Here is a 19,107-nt window from a genome sequence, read left to right on the forward strand (position 1 = left end):
AATCAGAAGATATATTACAGAATTGTATATTTCTGAATAGGAATGTGAGTGCATTTCTATGGCTTTCGTAATGACATTACTGCCATATTTTTTTTACAGATTGTGATATGATATGATTAAGATTGACAGATTGTTCAATCTATATCTATCAGTTTGTACCAGATTACGTACAAACAGAACTAGATGACATAGATCGATGTCAAAGAAAGGTTCAGATGGAACATAAAATTTAAGTAGATTATATCAGATTGTGATTTTGCTTGAATTGTATTCGTGATAGAGTATATCATGAATTCTCTCTTAGATTGTTTCACAGATTGACAGGCAGTCAGAATATGTTATCCAGAGATTGGAAGATTTTGTACAGCTTTAGTGCTGGATGTTAGCACTAATTGATATAATTCAGTATTACTGTGTGACAATAGCTATCAGCTTATCAGAAGAGTAATGAGATAGTATAGACAAGACAGTATACGATGAGTACTACAGATTTCTTTTGAAGACAATTCGAAGGAAGATGCAGATAGTTCAGAATAGACAGATTTAAGAAACCAACGTCGGATGATGACGATTGGTAGTTGAAGCTAAAGATTGTTTATGTCTTTGTTTGAGGTAAACAGATTTGTTAATAGCTGATGATACTGATAGGTGATAAGCTATAGATTGGTTTATACGGATGTTGTATAGCCAGTATGATGAGATTGATTTTGTCAGAACTAGTTTGAGGGGTATTATGACATTATACTTCGAGAATTCTTATTCCAGACTGGAATCAGATATTTGAGTTTTGGTTTAAACTCTGTACACATTTCTTCTGATATATCTGAATTGATTGTTTGTGAGTTCGAGGACGAACTCAGATCTAAGAGGGGGAGAAATGTAATGCCCGAGATTTAATCATTCTAATCAGACGTTGATTAATTGACGTAATGGAAGTCACAGGAACTCAAATGACGAAGCCGGGCGTTGGTTTATGTTAAGCCAAGATGTTGAATCGAACATCTCAAGATGTTAGGCCGAACATCTCACGCCCGAGCGGCAGAAAAGCACCGCCCGAGCGCGCAGGTATAATTTGTGAGGGCCGAAAGTTCTTCGCCCTAGCGAGCAACTTTTGACCGCCCGAGCGACAGGAGATGTTCAGCCGAGGATCTCGACCGAAACTGACTCGCCCTAGCGGTAGGTTTTGACCGCCCTAGCGAGCGACGTGTAAAATGAAGAATGAGCCACTTGCTTTTATGCATGTTACGGGTGTATATATATATATATATATATATATATATATATATATATATATATATATATATATATATGCAAGAATTCTTGGAGAATCAGAAATAAAGAACCGAGGGAAGCTCTTGATTTTGATTGAAGATTTTGGCAATCCGTCCGTCTGATTTTAAATCCGATTACGGTATTGAGTTCCTAGCAACGCAGGCTTCATTTGGACGTAAGTTTTGTTACGTTTTGAGATATTTTGAAAATATGATGTTGCTAGAATTGAATGTGATTCAGATATGATGTTTCTGCTACCGTAGACATTATAGAATTGAAGTCAGATTAAAGAACAGATTGTTCCTGTAATTGTTATGATTTTTGAAAGATATTGACTGAGATTTTATATCAGAATTGTGTTAATATTCAGAGTATGAATTATGTGGGCACAGATTATGAGTTCAGTATTATATTTGTGATGTTCAGATTGACGGGGTTATTCAGACTTGTATTATTATAGCGTCGAAACATCAGTGGATTGATATTGATCAGAGTCAGTATTGATTGAGATTGATCAGACTCTATAATTATTCAGATTATATTGTAATGTCGATGACATGAATTAGATTGTATCTTGTTCAGATATTGATCAGATTGTATACTTATTTGAGTATTGGTCAGAACAGATTATGTATTGAGTTATTCATTGATACAGAGTATTCGATATTGTCATTTCAGATTCGAGATGGACAGAGTTGGATACAGGTCATTGTCTTCGTCAGACCGGGACGACAAAGGTATAATTAATGTGATATTCGGGAAGCCACAACTCAAATGAGATATCATTTTGAGTTTCCCAATAAAATCACATACTAGATTATTGGTTATATTGTTACCTGATTATGCTTTGATTATAGAATGGTATTCAAGCATGTAATGTGATATTCAGTTATGAATATGATTATGCTTTGTTTACAGATTGTTATTCATTGCATTTAAGATAGGAAAGTCTTGACAGTCATTGTCAGACTTCTAGACGTTCGGTGTATCTCAACTTAGGAGCAGGTATTACTCCTATTGCCAGCCGTTGATACAGCTCGAACCGAAGTCTAGGAATAAGACGTACGGTTACCACGATCGGTTGAGTAGGTAACAGGCATTGACGTCTTATTCATCACGGGATCCCTAGAGTTATAGATCGAGTCAAGTCTAGACATGATTTGATTAGAACTGCATGCTTATATGGATGTGGCTCCTAGATCATGGGACCCATCATTACTGCTTTCGGTTGGGTTAGCATGTTTTATGATTAAGATTGTTTATATGCATGTTTATCTGAATTGAGTGGCATACTTATTTGATTAATTTCATAGACTATGAATTAGATTGTTTCTATACATGATAACATGTTTTATGATTTAGTTTGTTTATATACATGCTTACCATGTTTTATACTGGGATTTATTCTCACCGGAGTTATCCGGCTGTTGTCTTGTTTTGTATGTGTGCATGACAACAGGTGGGGCAAGATCAGGGTCGAGAAAACGACGAGAGAAGACGAGTTTAGCGTGGTGATTCCGGACTTACTGTAGACTTGTTTAATTACTTGAATTTAGTAACTAAACCTTAGCCTTAGATTGTACAGTATTGTACTTTTATACTGAAAAGTATTGTATACTGAGATGTATATTATTTAGATTCCATTACCTTCCGCAATTGCATTTTAAAAAGAAAAATTTTTAGACCCTGTTTATCAGAACTGATTAATTAAATCCCAATGATGATTAAGAAGATGATTAGCGTGCGGGTCCCCACATATATAGAGATATAGATTTAATTTCATTTTTCTTCAATTTATGTAAATTCACAATTCACATTTACACACTTCATATTTAATTTTATTTTAATTTATTTTAAATTTCATTAATTAATAGATGAAGAACATGAAAAACAACAAAAAAATTAAATATGGAGTGTGTAAATGAAGGTAATGACATTTATGTAAATTCATTTTATTTTAATTTATTTTAAATTTTATTAATTAAAACAACAACAAAATTAATATGGAATGTGTAAATGAAGGTAAGGACATTTATGTGAATTCATTTTATTTTAATTTATTTTAAATTTTATTAATTAATAGATGAAAAACATGGAAAACAACAAAAAAATTAAATATGGAGTGTGTAAATGAAGGTAAGGACATTTTTGTAAATTCACAATTCACATTCATATATTTATATAGACTAGGAATGTATACGTGCGATGCACGTAGATAACTAATAATGAAATATATAATAATGAGATTTAGATAATGTTTAAAATCGAATAACATATTGTTTATGAGTACTTATCAATCTAAATATATATATAAAACACAAAAAATGAAAATATATTATGACAATAAATCATTTATATTCACTTATTCATATGACAATTTCAATCCGCGTGATTATAACATAATGACAGCTCTATCAAATTAGAAAATATATTTTTCATCCAAATATAATTCACAATAGAAAAATAATAAAAATAACATAATAGTGAATTTTATCCAAACCAAAATCAAGATGTACTTAAATGGAGTAAACATAAACAAAATATTGTCAAATAAAATTCTCTTAGTTAACTAAATTATCATAATAATGTTAAAATAAAACCACTAAATATTTATTAAACTAAATATCAATTGTGATTTTGCGAAATAAAATTGATATATAAATAAGATAACATACAAAATTTTGTGAGACGGCCTCACGAGTCATTTTGTAAGACGAATATCCTATTTGATTCACTAATGAAAAAGTATTATTTTTTATGAAAAAATATTAATTATTATTGTAAATACGGGTAGAGTTGACCCATTTCACGGAAAACACACTATGAACATTGATCCTAAATTTGCAAACGCGTGTAGACACATTATGATTTAAATTTTCTATGCATATAGTATTTCCAATAATGTTAAATAAAAATAATAAGCACAAAAACACCCGCAAACATTAAAAAATGTATATAAGAAAAAAATAGTGTCACAAAAACAAAATGACATATTTTAATAAAAAAATATGATGCTTCTAAATATAATGCTTCTTAGTTCATATTTAAAAATAATTTGTTATAAAAGTGATGTATTTATATGTAAAATGAAAGAAAAGATAAGATAAAAACATTAAATATTCATTAGCAACCATGAAAAAATAATCTCATTTTAGCAACCAATTTTAATAGCAACAAAGAAAAATTATTGGTAAATTGATGGATTCAATTTGTATTAATGTACAAAGTCATTTAAGTTGTACAATGAATTACAAAAAAACCTATTAAAAACCATTGATTTAATTTGCTAACTTAAATGAATAAGGGTATATTAGAAAATTCACAATTAGAAGTTATATATTAATGTACAAAGTCATTTAAGTTGTACAATGAATTACAAAAAAACCTATTAAAAACCATTGATTTAATTTGTTAACTTAAATGAATAAGGGTATATTAGAAAATTCACAATTAGAAGCTATATATTTATATGTATGTTAGATTAGATTAGATATAGATATAGATATAGATAGATATAGATTATTCTTACAAAGTATCACCATAATCAATGAAGAAATGCGGAGTTTATCTGACATTTTTGAATTCTCAACCTGAAGACTAGATTATTTTGTTATATTCTTGATGATCACATTTGATTCTATATTCTTACAAAGTATCATCATAATCAATGAAGAAATGCGGAGTTTATCTGACATTTTTGAATTCTCAACCTGAAGACTAGATTATTTTGTTATATTCTTGATGATCACATTTGATTTTTTGTGGTACATTTTTTTATAATTCTCTTCCCTGATCTGTCTCGAATCCTCTTGGACCTCAAATTTGCAGACAGGATACCGAGCAAAATGGGAGAAGGCTAGTGTTTCTTGGCTCAGTTCCATCAGCTCCACTTGTAATCTTGATTTTGTTTTTCACAGTAGTCTATCTACAACAACATCGAGGGAACTTGTCAAGGAACTGGTGGTAAGATGTGTCATTTTTTAGTACAACCTCCAGGCGAAGAACCTCAAAATACACAGAACGATGAGCTATTTCAAACTAAAAGTTAAGGCCCCTAATTGCTCAAATCTTTGTGATCTGTAGGAATATGTACCACCCTGTGAAAGGCCGGTTGCTTCAAAATTGAGTAGGGAGATTTAGAAGCTCGCTTACCCCCAGAAATACAAAATTTCGAGGCGACTGAAAGTTAGATTGAATTGCAGAATAGCAGAGATGGTTAGATCCTGGAATTCACGTATCTAGGAAAATTTTAAAGTTCTTATTGTGAGAGGAGTATTTTGTATGTTTTATCTTGGAATCTGACATCTTATCTGCAATTTGTAACTACTAAAAATGCTTGATGTAGATGGAAAGTCAGACTATTTTGCTGGTGAATGTTCTGCTTATTCACTCTCAACTCGCTTGGATTAAATATCTATGTTACAATTCAACAATCTATGCATCTATGTTATCTAAGATATCTTATTTTTGTACGGAGAAAGAAGAAACATCACGCTATTGGAATCTATAATGAACAAAAAAGTGCACAGGACGCGGTGGGAGTTTAAAATTTTTCAACAAGAGTGTAAACTTTATTTTCTTTCGATTTATTTAAAATTTATTAATTAATTTAAAAAAAGAAATCAAACAAGAAAATAAAGGCTAAATTTCATTTTTTTAAATTTATTTTAGAATTCATTTAATCGATAAAAACAAATAAACAAAGAGATATATATTTTATTATTATTATTTAATGAAAATAAAATAATAAAATATATATATATATATATATACATATATTATAGATAATAGTACTATATAGATATTCCCCGTCCACAAAATCCAATCTTACTGGAACCATGGTCTGCTCAGTTGCTCCATCCACGCTTTCACCGCCGTCCCAAGAGCTCGCCCACTCCGCCGCCGGCGCGGCTTCTTTTGTCTCCTTCAAACAGAAGCCCATCTTCTTTGCTTCTACACAAATACTTTCCATCCGTCCATTGGTTCTGCAGTGTGGCAGGATTGAAAATGGGCGCTTATCTAAATCAGTGGTGGTGGCCGCTGCTTCTTTGACTGCTGATACCGAGGTGGATGAAGAGGGTTTGCAAGAGCAGCAAGATGATGGCGGTGGCGCTGCTGTGGCTGTTGCGACGAAGCCCAAGAAAGGAAAGGCTGCATTGCCTTTGAAAAGGGACAGGGTATTATACGAAAGATTATTCTTTTGGGGCTTTAGTTTGTGATTGTTGATTTTCCTTTATTTTTTTTTATTTTATATTTGCCAGAATTTTGAATAAACCTCATAACTTTTGGTCTTAAGTTGTTATATATTGCATTTATGGTTGTTCTTTTGAACTCTGTCGAAACTTTAACGCCTTCTTGCATGAAATTCATATCAAAATTGCTAGTGTTTGGTGTTGGATTTCTTTTCATTGTGTAATTTGCTTCGGTTGGTCCACGTGACCATGGAGAAACTCTTTTGTTTTTGATATTCTAGCAATTTCCGGTTTGTGTTTTGCTTATTTGTGCGGCAGAGTTTTTTTTTATTCTTTTGTTTTTTTTTTGGGTAAAGATAATTTAGTTTTAATCATGTTGCGGAATTGCATGATATTTCTTGTTTTCTGTTAGAAGAATGAGATAAAGACTAATGCATGAGTTTGTTCCTCATTGCCCACTTCCTTTGATGTTTGTTTTATGCTGGATATCCGAAATACTCTGCCAAATTTATTTGAATTAGGGGTTATTGGATAAATATTCGAGTTCTAATAATGAGGCGCGGTATGCTGACGTATCTATGCTGTTAATCGCATCTGATAGGTGGTTATTTTATATTTCATTGTACTATGATGTTTAAAAATGAGGTGCAGTATGCTCGTGTATCTCCTCTGTTTTTTGTGCTGTATATTATCCAAGACATTGGATGAATACTCGGTAATGGTCGCTATTTTCTCTTGTTATCTTAAATAAAAGTTTTACCGATCTTTTGAAATGCATTTAGACGAAGCACACACTGTTGAATTAATGTCATTTGATTTTTTAGATTCTATGATTTAATGAATCGGTTGGATTTACATTAGCTTTTGTGCATAAAAGTTGAAACGTCTTTGCAGTCTCTCTTGCTCTATGCGATGTGTGTATTTGCTTGTCGCATCTAGTTATGCATGTCTCCAACGTTGTTCTGAGACACCATTTTGGTATAAGCTGATTGATAGTAATTTGTGTTTTTTTGCGCTTTGTTGACCTTGATAGCAATAAGTGGTCTGCGATTTTCTTTGGTGAGGATCTACTGTTTATGAAGAACAGATTATTTTTATATTACTTTACTGGAGCGAATTTTGTTCTAGACAGGGATGAAGTAGGAAAGGGTGGATTTGTTGACCATTAGTATTTTTGTGATCCTTGGAGATTTTAAGTGCTCTGAACCTCTAGATTTTCCCCCCTTATTTTTTTAAACTTATTTGATGGTGAAATGACTTCCCTTTTGTTCGGATCAACAGACAAGATCAAAGAGATTTCTGGAAATTCAAAACTTGAGGGAAATCAAACAGGAATATGACCTAAAAACAGCGATATCATTGCTGAAGCAAACAGCTAATACAAAGTTCGTTGAAACAGCTGAAGCCCATTTTCGCCTCAATATTGATCCAAAGTATAATGATCAACAGCTGAGGGCAACTGTACGCACGATGTATTATTATTATTTAGTTTCGGGTTTGTGTCAACCTATGATTATCCCATCAAAGCTGATGTTAAACTATCTATTGTAGGTAAATTTGCCCAAGGGGACTGGTCAAACTATCAAAGTTGCTGTTCTTACGCAAGGTTATTTGATGCATAATGCCAAAATATAATACTTTATGTTTTGTTCAGACAGAAATTAAGGGTGTTACGAAATATTTCTGTAGGTGAAAAGTTTGATGAGGCAAAGAATGCAGGAGCCGATCTAGTTGGTGGAGAGGATTTGATAGAACAGATAAAAGGAGGATTCATGGATTTTGATAAGTTAATTGCAACACCAGATATGATGCCTAAGGTACTCTTCTCCTTGTGGCTTTGCTTTTTCATTTAGACCGAAGGTTTTCCACTTCTCTTTTCCAATATTTCAATGTTTTATCCTCATATCCTAAGATCTAAAAATTTCTATCACAAAAAGAGTGTTTATGGTTGGTAATCTTGTCATAAAGATGTAACATCTTTAAATACCTTCCGTTATTACGTTGCACCCTTCATTATTAGTATATATATATATCAGAGTTGTGGATTTTACCAAAATCATTTGAGTCGAAAAGCCTATTTTAAAGTTTGAGTATCTTTTCTTGCTTGAAATAACAACGTTATTCAAGCAGAAAAACACTGTTTTAAAGCATGGTTTGGATATTTCACTTGCTTGAAATAATGTTTGGGCTTGGTTCAGTTATATAAAACAAAAACCTGATGATGTTGCATCAGGCTGCCATTCTAGGAAAAATTCTTGGACCACGAGGACTAATGCCAAATCCAAAAGCTGGTACTGTGACTACAAACATACCACAGGTGGAGTCTCAACCGAACTGTTTTTTCATTTATTCGTAATATCTGGTGGCTAAATACATTCAATATCAGTTTATATTTAGCTGGCAAACAATACAAGATCGATATCTGTGCTCCATATATGCATCTGATACCAGTGTACTCCCTGAAAAAATCTTGAAACAAGTTCAGTATGGGCCAAATGCAGGCCATCGAGGAATTCAAGAAAGGGAAAGTCGAGTATCGAGCTGATAAAACTGGGATCGTTCACATACCTTATGGGAAGACGAGTTTTGCAGAAGAAGATCTTATTATAAACTTACTTGCGACAGTGGTAAGTTACAGAATTTCCTTTCATTCTCTTGTTTGTTCTCAACTATTCTGCTTCTGAGCTTACAACATGTGTTTTATCAATCTTCTACTCCCGCAGAGATCAGTGGAAGCAAACAGGCCATCGGGCGCAAAAGGCGTGTACTGGAAAACTGCCCATATATGCTCATCAATGGGGCCTTCCATTCGGCTAAACATAAGGGATGTGCTCGACTACAAGCTCGCTTGATATGCTCAATCTTTCGCACTCTGCACATGCAAAGCCTTTTGGCCGTGAATTTAACTGTTGGACAGCCTGACTGAGAGCTGCTTTATTTGCAGAAGAGGGTGGTTTAGAACAGGAACATGGAGTTGTGCAAAAACCTCTTCTCTCTGGTAATATTTGTTATGAGGCTCAAAGTTCCGAAGAGGCACCAAAACATGTGTGGTTAATATTCTGCTATGCTTTCTGTTCTTGAGGTTTTACCTTGCTTTTGTACTTAGTGGTTTGGTGATTTCTAGCGGGAGCTGGTTTACTCTGTTGTGTTGTTTTGTTGGGAACAATCTTGAAATAAGATCTCACAATCTCAAACTCAACCTACTACCTACTACTACTACTACTAATATTAATACTAGTGCTACGAGACTATTTCCAAAAAACAAATCAATCTAAAGTATACAACTAGTATTTTGTTGTGTTTCATACACGATAAAGTTTACAAGTCCTACTAGTGAAAACCATGAAATTAGTGTTGAGAAACTACTGCTTAAGAAAAATATTTGTTCCCTTTATTTTCAAAAGAAAGAACAAGAAGAAATAAAGAACTTTTTTGTTTTATAAAGCAAATAGATGTTTCAATTGGTCGAGTAAATTATTTCTTGTAATCCTTTTTTCAAATATTCTTGGAGATAAAAGTTTAAATACTCAAGCTTATGTTTATAACTTTAGAATTGGAATAATGACTTTTAATATAAAAAAAAAAGCTCAATATCTAGTGATAATCACGTAGATTGTACAATATTGTTTAGCAGAGACCTTCGGAATTAATTTTATTCATCTTCTAGCTTTACAATTTGTGCCCCTGCTGAAGGTTCGATCCATGCTATAAGTAAACCAAGTTAGGAGACATGCAGTGAGGGCGGGTAAGAAGGGAAACTATATCTCGGCGCATGGATACAAGTTATGCCTAGTTGAACCGCGTCCAGTAGATCAGACTCCCTGTTCCATCTTCATTCTCACCTATAGAGGCATGCATTGCCTCCAAAGATCAAATCTTGCATTTCTTCGCTCTCGAGCAGTTGACGACTTGGAAAGATTATGACTCAGAAGGGTCAAGCCGGGTGCCTTGAGCTTGATATGAAACACAAGACGAAGGAATTAGTCATCGATCCTTAAGCTTCTTGTGTGGAATGATAATCATTCAAAGCAGTGTTGTGTTTCTTGTACGATTGATTTGACTCTAAACTTCCTGCTTCTTGATCGAAATAAATTTTATATTTAGTTTTTATATGCATGTGTATTACTATTTTTTTAAAATTAAAGACCACCTTATGAAAAATAAAACAAGCATATATTTATATCAATGACAAGTTGAAGTTAAAATAAAACAAGCATATATTTATATCAATGACAAGTTGAAGTTATTCCCTTTAAATCCATTTATCTCTATTTTAATTGAAAATAATATTTGGAGAATCCATCAAAATTTTATTCACATTCAAATCTCTCATTTCTCTTCAATCGTTATTAATTTTGGAAATTTTGACAGAGACACTTGTTTGCTACTGATTTTAGAATATATATATATTCATATAATATTAAAATATTGACTTTATTTTATGTATGCATTATTATTCTATCTAAGCGTGGTGATTATAGCAACATGTAAGTTGATTTGTTTTTTATTTTAGTTTTTTAATTTCTCAAAGTTTAGTTTGCATTCAGTAATTTGGATTTTTTTTATTTGTTTTGGTCTTTTTTTTCGAAACTAATAAATCAACCAGATATTACTTATTTAACATTGATATTTTTTTATGTGAATTATGTTAGTAGAATAAAACTTATATTACAAATATTAAGTATACATAAATAAAAAGAATAGGAAATGACACTTTTTTTTTTTATCTCATTTTGAAGTATTAGAATCGTTTTGCCTTTTTTTATGAGATGAGTTTTATTTAAGTAATATGGACATAATTCTTGCCATATGTGCAATGTAGGAGAAAATAAATCGAATTAGATGTATTTAGTATTTTCAGACAAAAATAGGACCAAAACAAAAAAATCAAAGTTCTTGTGTGCCTTTGACAAGTTACATGACTAAAACCCAAAACATGCCAACTTACCAGACAAAAATTGTAATTTTCTCACATATTTGAAATTTACTGTAATCATCTCTCTATTTTTTAAAAATTTTTTCCTGTTATCATTTAGAATCATAACATAACAAAGCACTAATTCAATTTATCTACCCATAAACATAACACGTAAAAATGGATATACGAAAATATAAAATCAAGAGCGAATTCTAATAAATTTATATTGAATTTGAGACAGAAATTGACGAGATCCTAAGAAACTGAAGACAAGAACTTTCTAAACTTTTATGCAATTTATGAAATGATGTATTGTTGGATTAATTGCATTGATTTATGAATCATGTAATCAACTAATTATAAATGTTCTCTGACCATCATAGAGAGACTCCAAATTTGACGGATCTTGATGATATTTTCGAGATTTGGTAAATCAAATATTAAGATATTTATCATCTTGTTAGAATCGAGTTAGAGTTTAGATAGAAGTGAATAAACTATTTAAAATATTTTGCGATTAAAAGAGCTACAATAACTTATTCTTCAAATGTTAAGTGGGGTGTATTCAATTCAGAGTTTTGATGACTTTTAATGAATTTTTAAAATGATAGACTTTTATGGATTTGATAAATTTTTATTGACTTTTATGGAATCTCACAGATTTATAAACAGATTTATGTAGACTTTTTTGCAAGATTTTTATAGACTTTTGTAGATTTTTTTTTATAGAATTTTATAAATTTTGTACTTAATTATAACATGTGATTTTTTATTAATTTCTTTGAACCAATAATTAATTGACATATATAACATATTCAATTTGAAATTATTTTTAATATTTATATTAATAAATAAATTTACTTATTTAAAAGTTAAATCGTTTAATCCTTACATGTATATATAAGTGGTTTATATGCATGTTTGTAAATTTTTTAAAATACATCAATTGATTAACCTGTAATCTTATTTTTAAATTTATAATATAAATGTAAAACTAATATTATTTATTATTGTGTGAATATAATTTTGTATAAAAATATCATAGCTTACATATTAATTAAAAATACGAAAATGAATTTAAAAAATCATTGTTGTTACAAAACTATTCAATTATTAAGAATTAAACAATATTTTTTTGATCATCTTTTATTATTATTGAATATTACATTAATTTGTATAAATCATAAATTAAAAATCACAAAATCAATTCTATATTTCAAAATTTCCCCGTGTTATTAAAATAAAAAATTATTAAATGAACAATCAGCCAAAAAATGAAAAATTTGAAAAAGAAAGATGAAAATATATATAGAGATACACTTCGAAAATTTGAGAGAGTAATAGAAATAGATGAAAGGAGAGAAGATATGAAGATATGTGATGTGAAGCGACAGAGAGAGAGTTAGAAGTTTTAAAAATCCATTCAAATCTTTGGGGTGAACCAAATACAATTTTTTACAATTTGTAGTTGTACCTTAGGCTTTAATGTTTGTATGTCAATGAATTCCATGGAGTTATTAAAAGTCCATGGAAAATTTGAATACCTGTAGACTTTTATAGAGTTTATAAAAGTCAATGTTGAATATCACTTGACTTTTTAAAACTCCATGAAAGTCTATTTTGAATATTACAAGACTTCTATAGAGTATGCAAAAGTTTTGATTGAATACCTCTAGATTTTTAAAATCTACAAAAGTCATTAAAAGCAATAAATTTCCCACGTTGAATACACCCCCCTTATAGAGTTTATAAAAGTCTATGTTCAATACCTCTAGACTTTTAAACTCTACAAAAGCCAATAAAACTAATTAAATTTCCAAGGTTGAATACACATAGCGTATCAATATTATAAAAAGTATATCAAAATATACAAGAATTGTTTATATTCATGGAGAATGTTAATATAAGATCCAAGATTTAGCAATGTTTTTTAAGAATATTGATTTAATGTCTTTTTGGTTAAATAAGTTTTTAAGGTTCTTAAATTTCTTAAAGAATATTGATATAAGATCTAAACTTTTCAATATTTATAAATGATTAAAGATTTATCAACGAATATTAATTTGATATCAATTCAAATCGTATATATCTTGTTAATTCTTTCGAAGAAGCATGATTTGATGATGTTCAATGGTGAACTCCAAATGTTATTTAATAAAAATTATGAATGTGCGGCAATAAGACTGCAATGTCATCAATTGAAAAAGAAAATAAATGGTAAAACTCGATGAACCAGGGTTTTTATAATTAATTTAAAAATAAAAATTTATTTCAAAATTAATTTTAATTTTTTTTTGCAAAAATACTGTAATCCGTGTTTACGAAGCACGGACGCTCCAAGTGGCGCAAGATCCGTGCTTCGTAAGCACGGATTCTCCAACGTGGCACAGCATCCATGCTTATGAAGCACGAATGCTGCAACATGGAGTGTCTGTGCTTCGTAAGCACGGACGCTCCATCCCACCCTTATCCTCCGCCCATCCCTATCTCATCTCTTTTCATTCTCCTCTTCTTTTTCCTCCTTCCTTTGCCCTTTCATTTTCATTTCTGCATGTCTGTATATCGCAATTTCTCCCTTCTTTACTGAACAACTTTTGAGATAGATCGTTACCATAGAACGAAGTTTAGAAGATCGACAACTTATTTCAAAATGACAGATAATCGAGGTCCAGAAGATCCTAGTGTCCTCTATTTACAATCGACACATATTTCATCAGCAGTTTCTTCCTTGGCCGTTGATGATATTGTCAAAGTAAAGATGTCAGACAATTTGATTTGGAAGTTATACACTGATAATTATATACACAATCGTGTACTTTCTTATTTAAATAATATGGATTTCTATGGAGTTTTAGAACTTGGCTTCTCAAGTTTTATATAATCATTTGATTATTGCTCTTGTTGAACGTTGGCGACGCGAGACGCACACGTTTCATTTTACATGTGGTGAAACAACTGTCATGTTACAAGATGTTTCAATCATTTGGGGTCTAACAATTGATGGTGAAGCGGTCACTAGAATAGATGTGTCACATAAAGTTGAGGAATGACAATACATCTGTTTGGATTTGTTTAGATTTATGTCATCATCAAAACATTTGAAATGTGGTCATTTGTCTATGATTTCACTACACAATCATTGTATGTCTAACCTTATTAACGATGATACTTCAGAAGTAGATGTTGTGAAATATACTCGTTGTGTAGCGTTAATAATTATTAGAGGAATAATATTCCCTGGCTATCAAGGAGGGTCTGCTAGACTAATATTTTTGCAACTGCTATGGGATATTGATAACGTAAAGTCTTATAGTTGGGGTAGTGCAGTTTTAGCATTTCTGTACCGTGAGTTGTGTAACACATCACGTATAGAGAAGACTACAATGGCTAGACCTTTATATATCATGCATGTATAATTAATGTAATATGATTATTTAACACAATTTTTTTGTTAATTTTGTTGAACTATTTTTATTATTATAAGCAGATATGGGCACGGAGCATGATTAAATGTGTTAACCCCGACCCAGATGGGTTAACATTAGTTGTACCTCTCATTGATCCAGATGCTATTATTCCAATTTCTCCATATGGTCCACGGTAATATTTAAAAATTATTGTGGTAATATCATATATATCTCTTATAAATTTTTATATGTAATTGTTTTTGTTAAATTATAGGTGGAAAATTGGATTTATTTTGCCAACACATATTATAAGAATTATAAGAGATTCTCTAGATCGTATGAATCATAATGTAAGAATTACAAGGGATTCAATGAAATATTGTACGCACCTCAGAAGTGTCAAGTGTACTATCGTAGATATAGGAAGTCTACGAGCACCCTACAACACAATATTTAAATATTCCGACATATTGGTTGTTATCACCCCCACGCCAACCACCGTCACGAGACAAAATCCATTTTCTTTCGCAATTCCAGCCAAATATCTGTGCGCCAAAATGTTTTTTTGTTTGATTGCCTCCATTATTGCTTCAAACTTACAAATTTGATTTTGTGTGCCTGCCGCCCAGCATAAATCTTTCAAATGCACGTATTTGAATTTAGTGTTAAAGTTTGAACACACATGTCTTAAACAAAAACGATGCACACCATAAGGAGGTTGAAAATATGGTAGATCTTCAGTTGATCGCATGATTCCCTTATGCCTATCAGAAATAAGACACACAACATTTTCACTACGAATAGCATGTCTTCTTAGGTTCTCCAAGAACCATTTCCAAGAATCTGATTTGAAAATGTATTCACTTCATCAGGATGATGTCCCCTAATTAGGATTTGAAAATGTATTCACTTCATCATCATCATTCACTTCTTCTTCAGATTCGTTATATGACATATCGGGTTCAGAATCACTCCTCCAAATATCATCATTAATGGCCAGATCCGGACAACGAGCACTCATATCTAATGTTGGATTCGGCCAATATGGAGTAGGATTTTGTTCCGACGAGACATTGATATATTGATCCCAAGACCCACTTACATCATCGAGCTTCATATTACCGAGTTCTTTAGTAACCTGTGGAACATAAGATTCTAGATCCTGGAAACCACCGTATGTAGAAGTACCGGGTTGGTTATTGAACTCTGAATCGGATGCATGTGGAACATAGGATTCAGGATCATCAAATCCAACATGATGCTCAATTGAATTTGCTTCCGCGTATAAATGCAACATATGCATATTGTCACATTGCATTATAAACTGTAAAGCATCGTCATCAACGAGATTGACTTGAATTTCATGCCAAGATGATCTCTCCATGAATGAATATTCGGTTGAAAACCTCAGAGAAAACTTCATTGGATCGATTCCTAACATTTTATGCACAACTTCAATCAACTCCAACAAATTAATAGAACGTGGTACTCGTATCGGTCTAACAAATGGAATACTATATTCAACCGATCTTTTATCGATAATTACATGACTACCAAAATATAAGAGTACATCGATATTATACATTTTGACGAGGAAATTTGAGAAAACAATTTAATATGAATGCTCGAATAACATATAGAAGGATACTGAAAATATTTTTCAGAAAGGAAGAGATAATTTATACAACTTATTTTGAACTTCAAAGCATTATATAGATTATTAAAGGCCTATAAAAAAAATATGTAATCTTTTCAATAATTTATCCGACATCTTTCAGAAATCAGAAGTCATGCAAAAGTTTTTCAAAATCAGAAGTCATGTGAAAGTTTTTGAAAAGTTACAGTAAAACTTTCAAAAAGCTGAAGGACATGCTGAAACAAACAAAAAATAATTGTAAGCGCGGATAATCCACGTGGTGGAGCGTCCGTGCTTACGAAGCGCAGATGCTCCACGGTGGACAATATCAGTGCTTACGCAGCGCGGATAATTCACACGTATACCTAGCACCCGTGCTTCGTAAGCACAGATTACAGTATTTCTGCAAATTTTTTTAAAATTAATTTTGAAATAAATGTTTATTTTTAAATAAATTATATAAAACCCGATAAACTGATATCAACGTCTATATTGGGCAACAACGATGCTGGCAGTGGGTTGATTTATAACAATTTTAATTATTTAATTATTTAACTAATTTATTTTGTTTATTTATCGACTTTCTTGTTTTATGATCTACCATGCCTAGAGATGAAAATGGGTCGGATACACTAGGACTCAAGACTCAACTGTTTAAAATTTTTAAGGACACATACCAATTCGACCAGTTAAAACTTAAACTCATGGCAAAAACTTGTGTGAGACGGTCTCACGTGTCGTATTTGTGAGACATATCTCTTATTTGGGTCACCCATGAAAAAGTATTACTTTTTATGCTAAGAGTATTACTTTTTATTGTGAATATGGGTATGGTTGACCCGTCTCACAGATTATGATGCGTGAGACGGTCTCACATGAGATTCACTCTAAGCTCATACCCTACCCGTTTAAAAGTTATATTTATTATATATTTTGATATATCTCATTTTTAAGATTCTTGGACTCGTTAGACTCGTTTAAAAACTATATTTATAATATATTCTGATATATCTCATTTTTAATTAACAAAATCATAAAAAATAAATCAAATCAATTCTCTCATTGCAAAATTAACTCAATCAAAACAATTGATCAGAACGTTCTTACTGAAATTTTTTCTTATCGCCAAAAAATTATGAAACATGTTGATATGTTTTTTAGGTTAATTTGTATCTATAACAGAGCATGAAGATGAGATAAATTTTGCTATATGATATAGTTTGTCATATTATTATAAAACATAATTAAAAATATATTTAAAATTTGCAATGTTTTGGACTTTACAAATATAAAAGCAAACACATATATCCAACAGAAGGGTATGGGTACGAGTTTGGTCATATAAGACTTGTAACCCGACATGTACCTGTTAGAACCCAAAATTTAATACATGTACTCGACCCAAGACCCACTTTTTCACACATAGCCACTCCAAATATGGGTTAACGAGATCTTACGTGTGTAGGTATTACCCTCACTTCATTTCAACGAGTAAGATCTTGTCACACATACAATTTCAAAAAAAAAAATAGGTCTTATATATACAGGGGCAAATCTTGATCATCCAACATATCATGAGGACAATGCTCACATGAGTAGGATGAAATAAACCCCAAATATGTAAAGCATGGATCAAGTACATATTATACCTAAACTCATTGTCATCTCTGACCATGACTTAAACTTTTACATTGAATGAATTGATTCAAAGTTCTTTTGAAACATTGATATTATTTATTAAGATTTTTAAAATAAAATAAATCAAATTAAAAAATAAAAATCAATTTCCTCAATTTTTTTGGTTGTATGATATATTAGTTAATAAATTTCATCAAGTATTTTGATGATATATCATAAACCAGTGATTCAAATACTAGCGGCTAAAACAATTGGAAAGCCAACTCAATTATCTAGAAATCATGTTTTAGGCTGGTCGAGTGAATTCAGATGTTATCGAGTCTAAATGGCAGTCGCAAGATCTGACCAGCCAAACATCCTCAAGCCAGATGGCTCAATAGACCAACTATGGTATTTTGATAATATCTCTCAACTTACTTATTGTAATAAAATGATTCACCGTGAGTTGTAAAATAAATCATATTCAAAGGTTGAAGTCTGAATCGAAGCTTTAGAAAGTGATAATCTGCGATGATTTTATTGGTTCTACACAGGTTGCGAAAAGAGTTCAAGCATGTACATAGTCCAGTATTTTGAGCATATATCTCTCATATAAACTTTAAATTGAGTGATGCTTGATTCTTTGAAAATATAAGAAAAAAGGTTACAACTTTCATGTTTACCATGTTTCCAAGAAATCAACAAATCGAGGGCTATATTCACCAGACCAGACCACGTTTCACTCAACTGCTTTGCTCATTCAACAAGTTTGCTAATCCAACCAGTTCATTCATTCAACCGTTTTGCTTCTAGAACCAGACTGCACCAGCAACCTGCCAGACGTCAAATATGACCGTTGCGATGTCAAAAACAGTACACGATCTTTTCTAATGATTATATTCTTGTTTCTAACATATATATACACACACACACACACACACACCATCTTGAATATCGAACACAATTTCTGAAGGGATTCGAAGCACTGATAGCCTACATGAAAAAATTAAAATTAGAGCAGACCCAAGAAGGAGAGTCTAAATAGTTATATTAAATTAGTGGGAG

General features: G+C 31.5%; 2 protein-coding genes across 2 annotated transcripts in view; both read left to right on the plus strand.

The window, feature by feature from the left end:
• The window catches only part of LOC140810396 (large ribosomal subunit protein uL1c-like), a 2,462-nt gene extending 2,089 nt beyond the window's left edge, over positions 1 to 373 (plus strand). Inside the window, exon 4 of the mRNA XM_073168262.1 lies at positions 317 to 373. Coding sequence (XP_073024363.1) covers positions 317 to 373 — 57 coding nt within the window. The remainder of the gene's footprint in view (positions 1 to 316) is intronic.
• A 5,692-nt stretch (positions 374 to 6,065) lies between these two features.
• On the plus strand, positions 6,066 to 9,663 carry LOC140809248 (large ribosomal subunit protein uL1c-like). The gene is made up of 7 exons (XM_073166805.1): positions 6,066 to 6,449; positions 7,746 to 7,925; positions 8,016 to 8,070; positions 8,154 to 8,281; positions 8,698 to 8,781; positions 8,966 to 9,091; positions 9,188 to 9,663. The coding sequence occupies exons 1-7, from the start codon at positions 6,111 to 6,113 to the stop codon at positions 9,314 to 9,316; spliced, it is 1,041 nt and encodes a 346-aa protein (XP_073022906.1). The 5' UTR covers positions 6,066 to 6,110; the 3' UTR covers positions 9,317 to 9,663.
• Positions 9,664 to 19,107: the final 9,444 nt, after the last annotated feature.

The sequence above is a fragment of the Primulina eburnea genome, chromosome 13 (genome assembly GCF_022965805.1).
Source record: "Primulina eburnea isolate SZY01 chromosome 13, ASM2296580v1, whole genome shotgun sequence".
Classification (NCBI taxonomy): Eukaryota; Viridiplantae; Streptophyta; class Magnoliopsida; order Lamiales; family Gesneriaceae; genus Primulina; species Primulina eburnea.

Bases quoted from the DNA above. Each gene is read 5' to 3' on its own strand.
- LOC140809248 (XM_073166805.1), top strand. From the start codon at position 6,111: ATGGTCTGCTCAGTTGCTCCATCCACGCTTTCACCGCCGTCCCAAGAG. The intron at 6,450-7,745 runs GTATTATACGAA...TCGGATCAACAG, and splicing joins TGCCTTTGAAAAGGGACAGG to ACAAGATCAAAGAGATTTCT. The intron at 8,782-8,965 runs GTGGAGTCTCAA...GGCCAAATGCAG, and splicing joins TGACTACAAACATACCACAG to GCCATCGAGGAATTCAAGAA.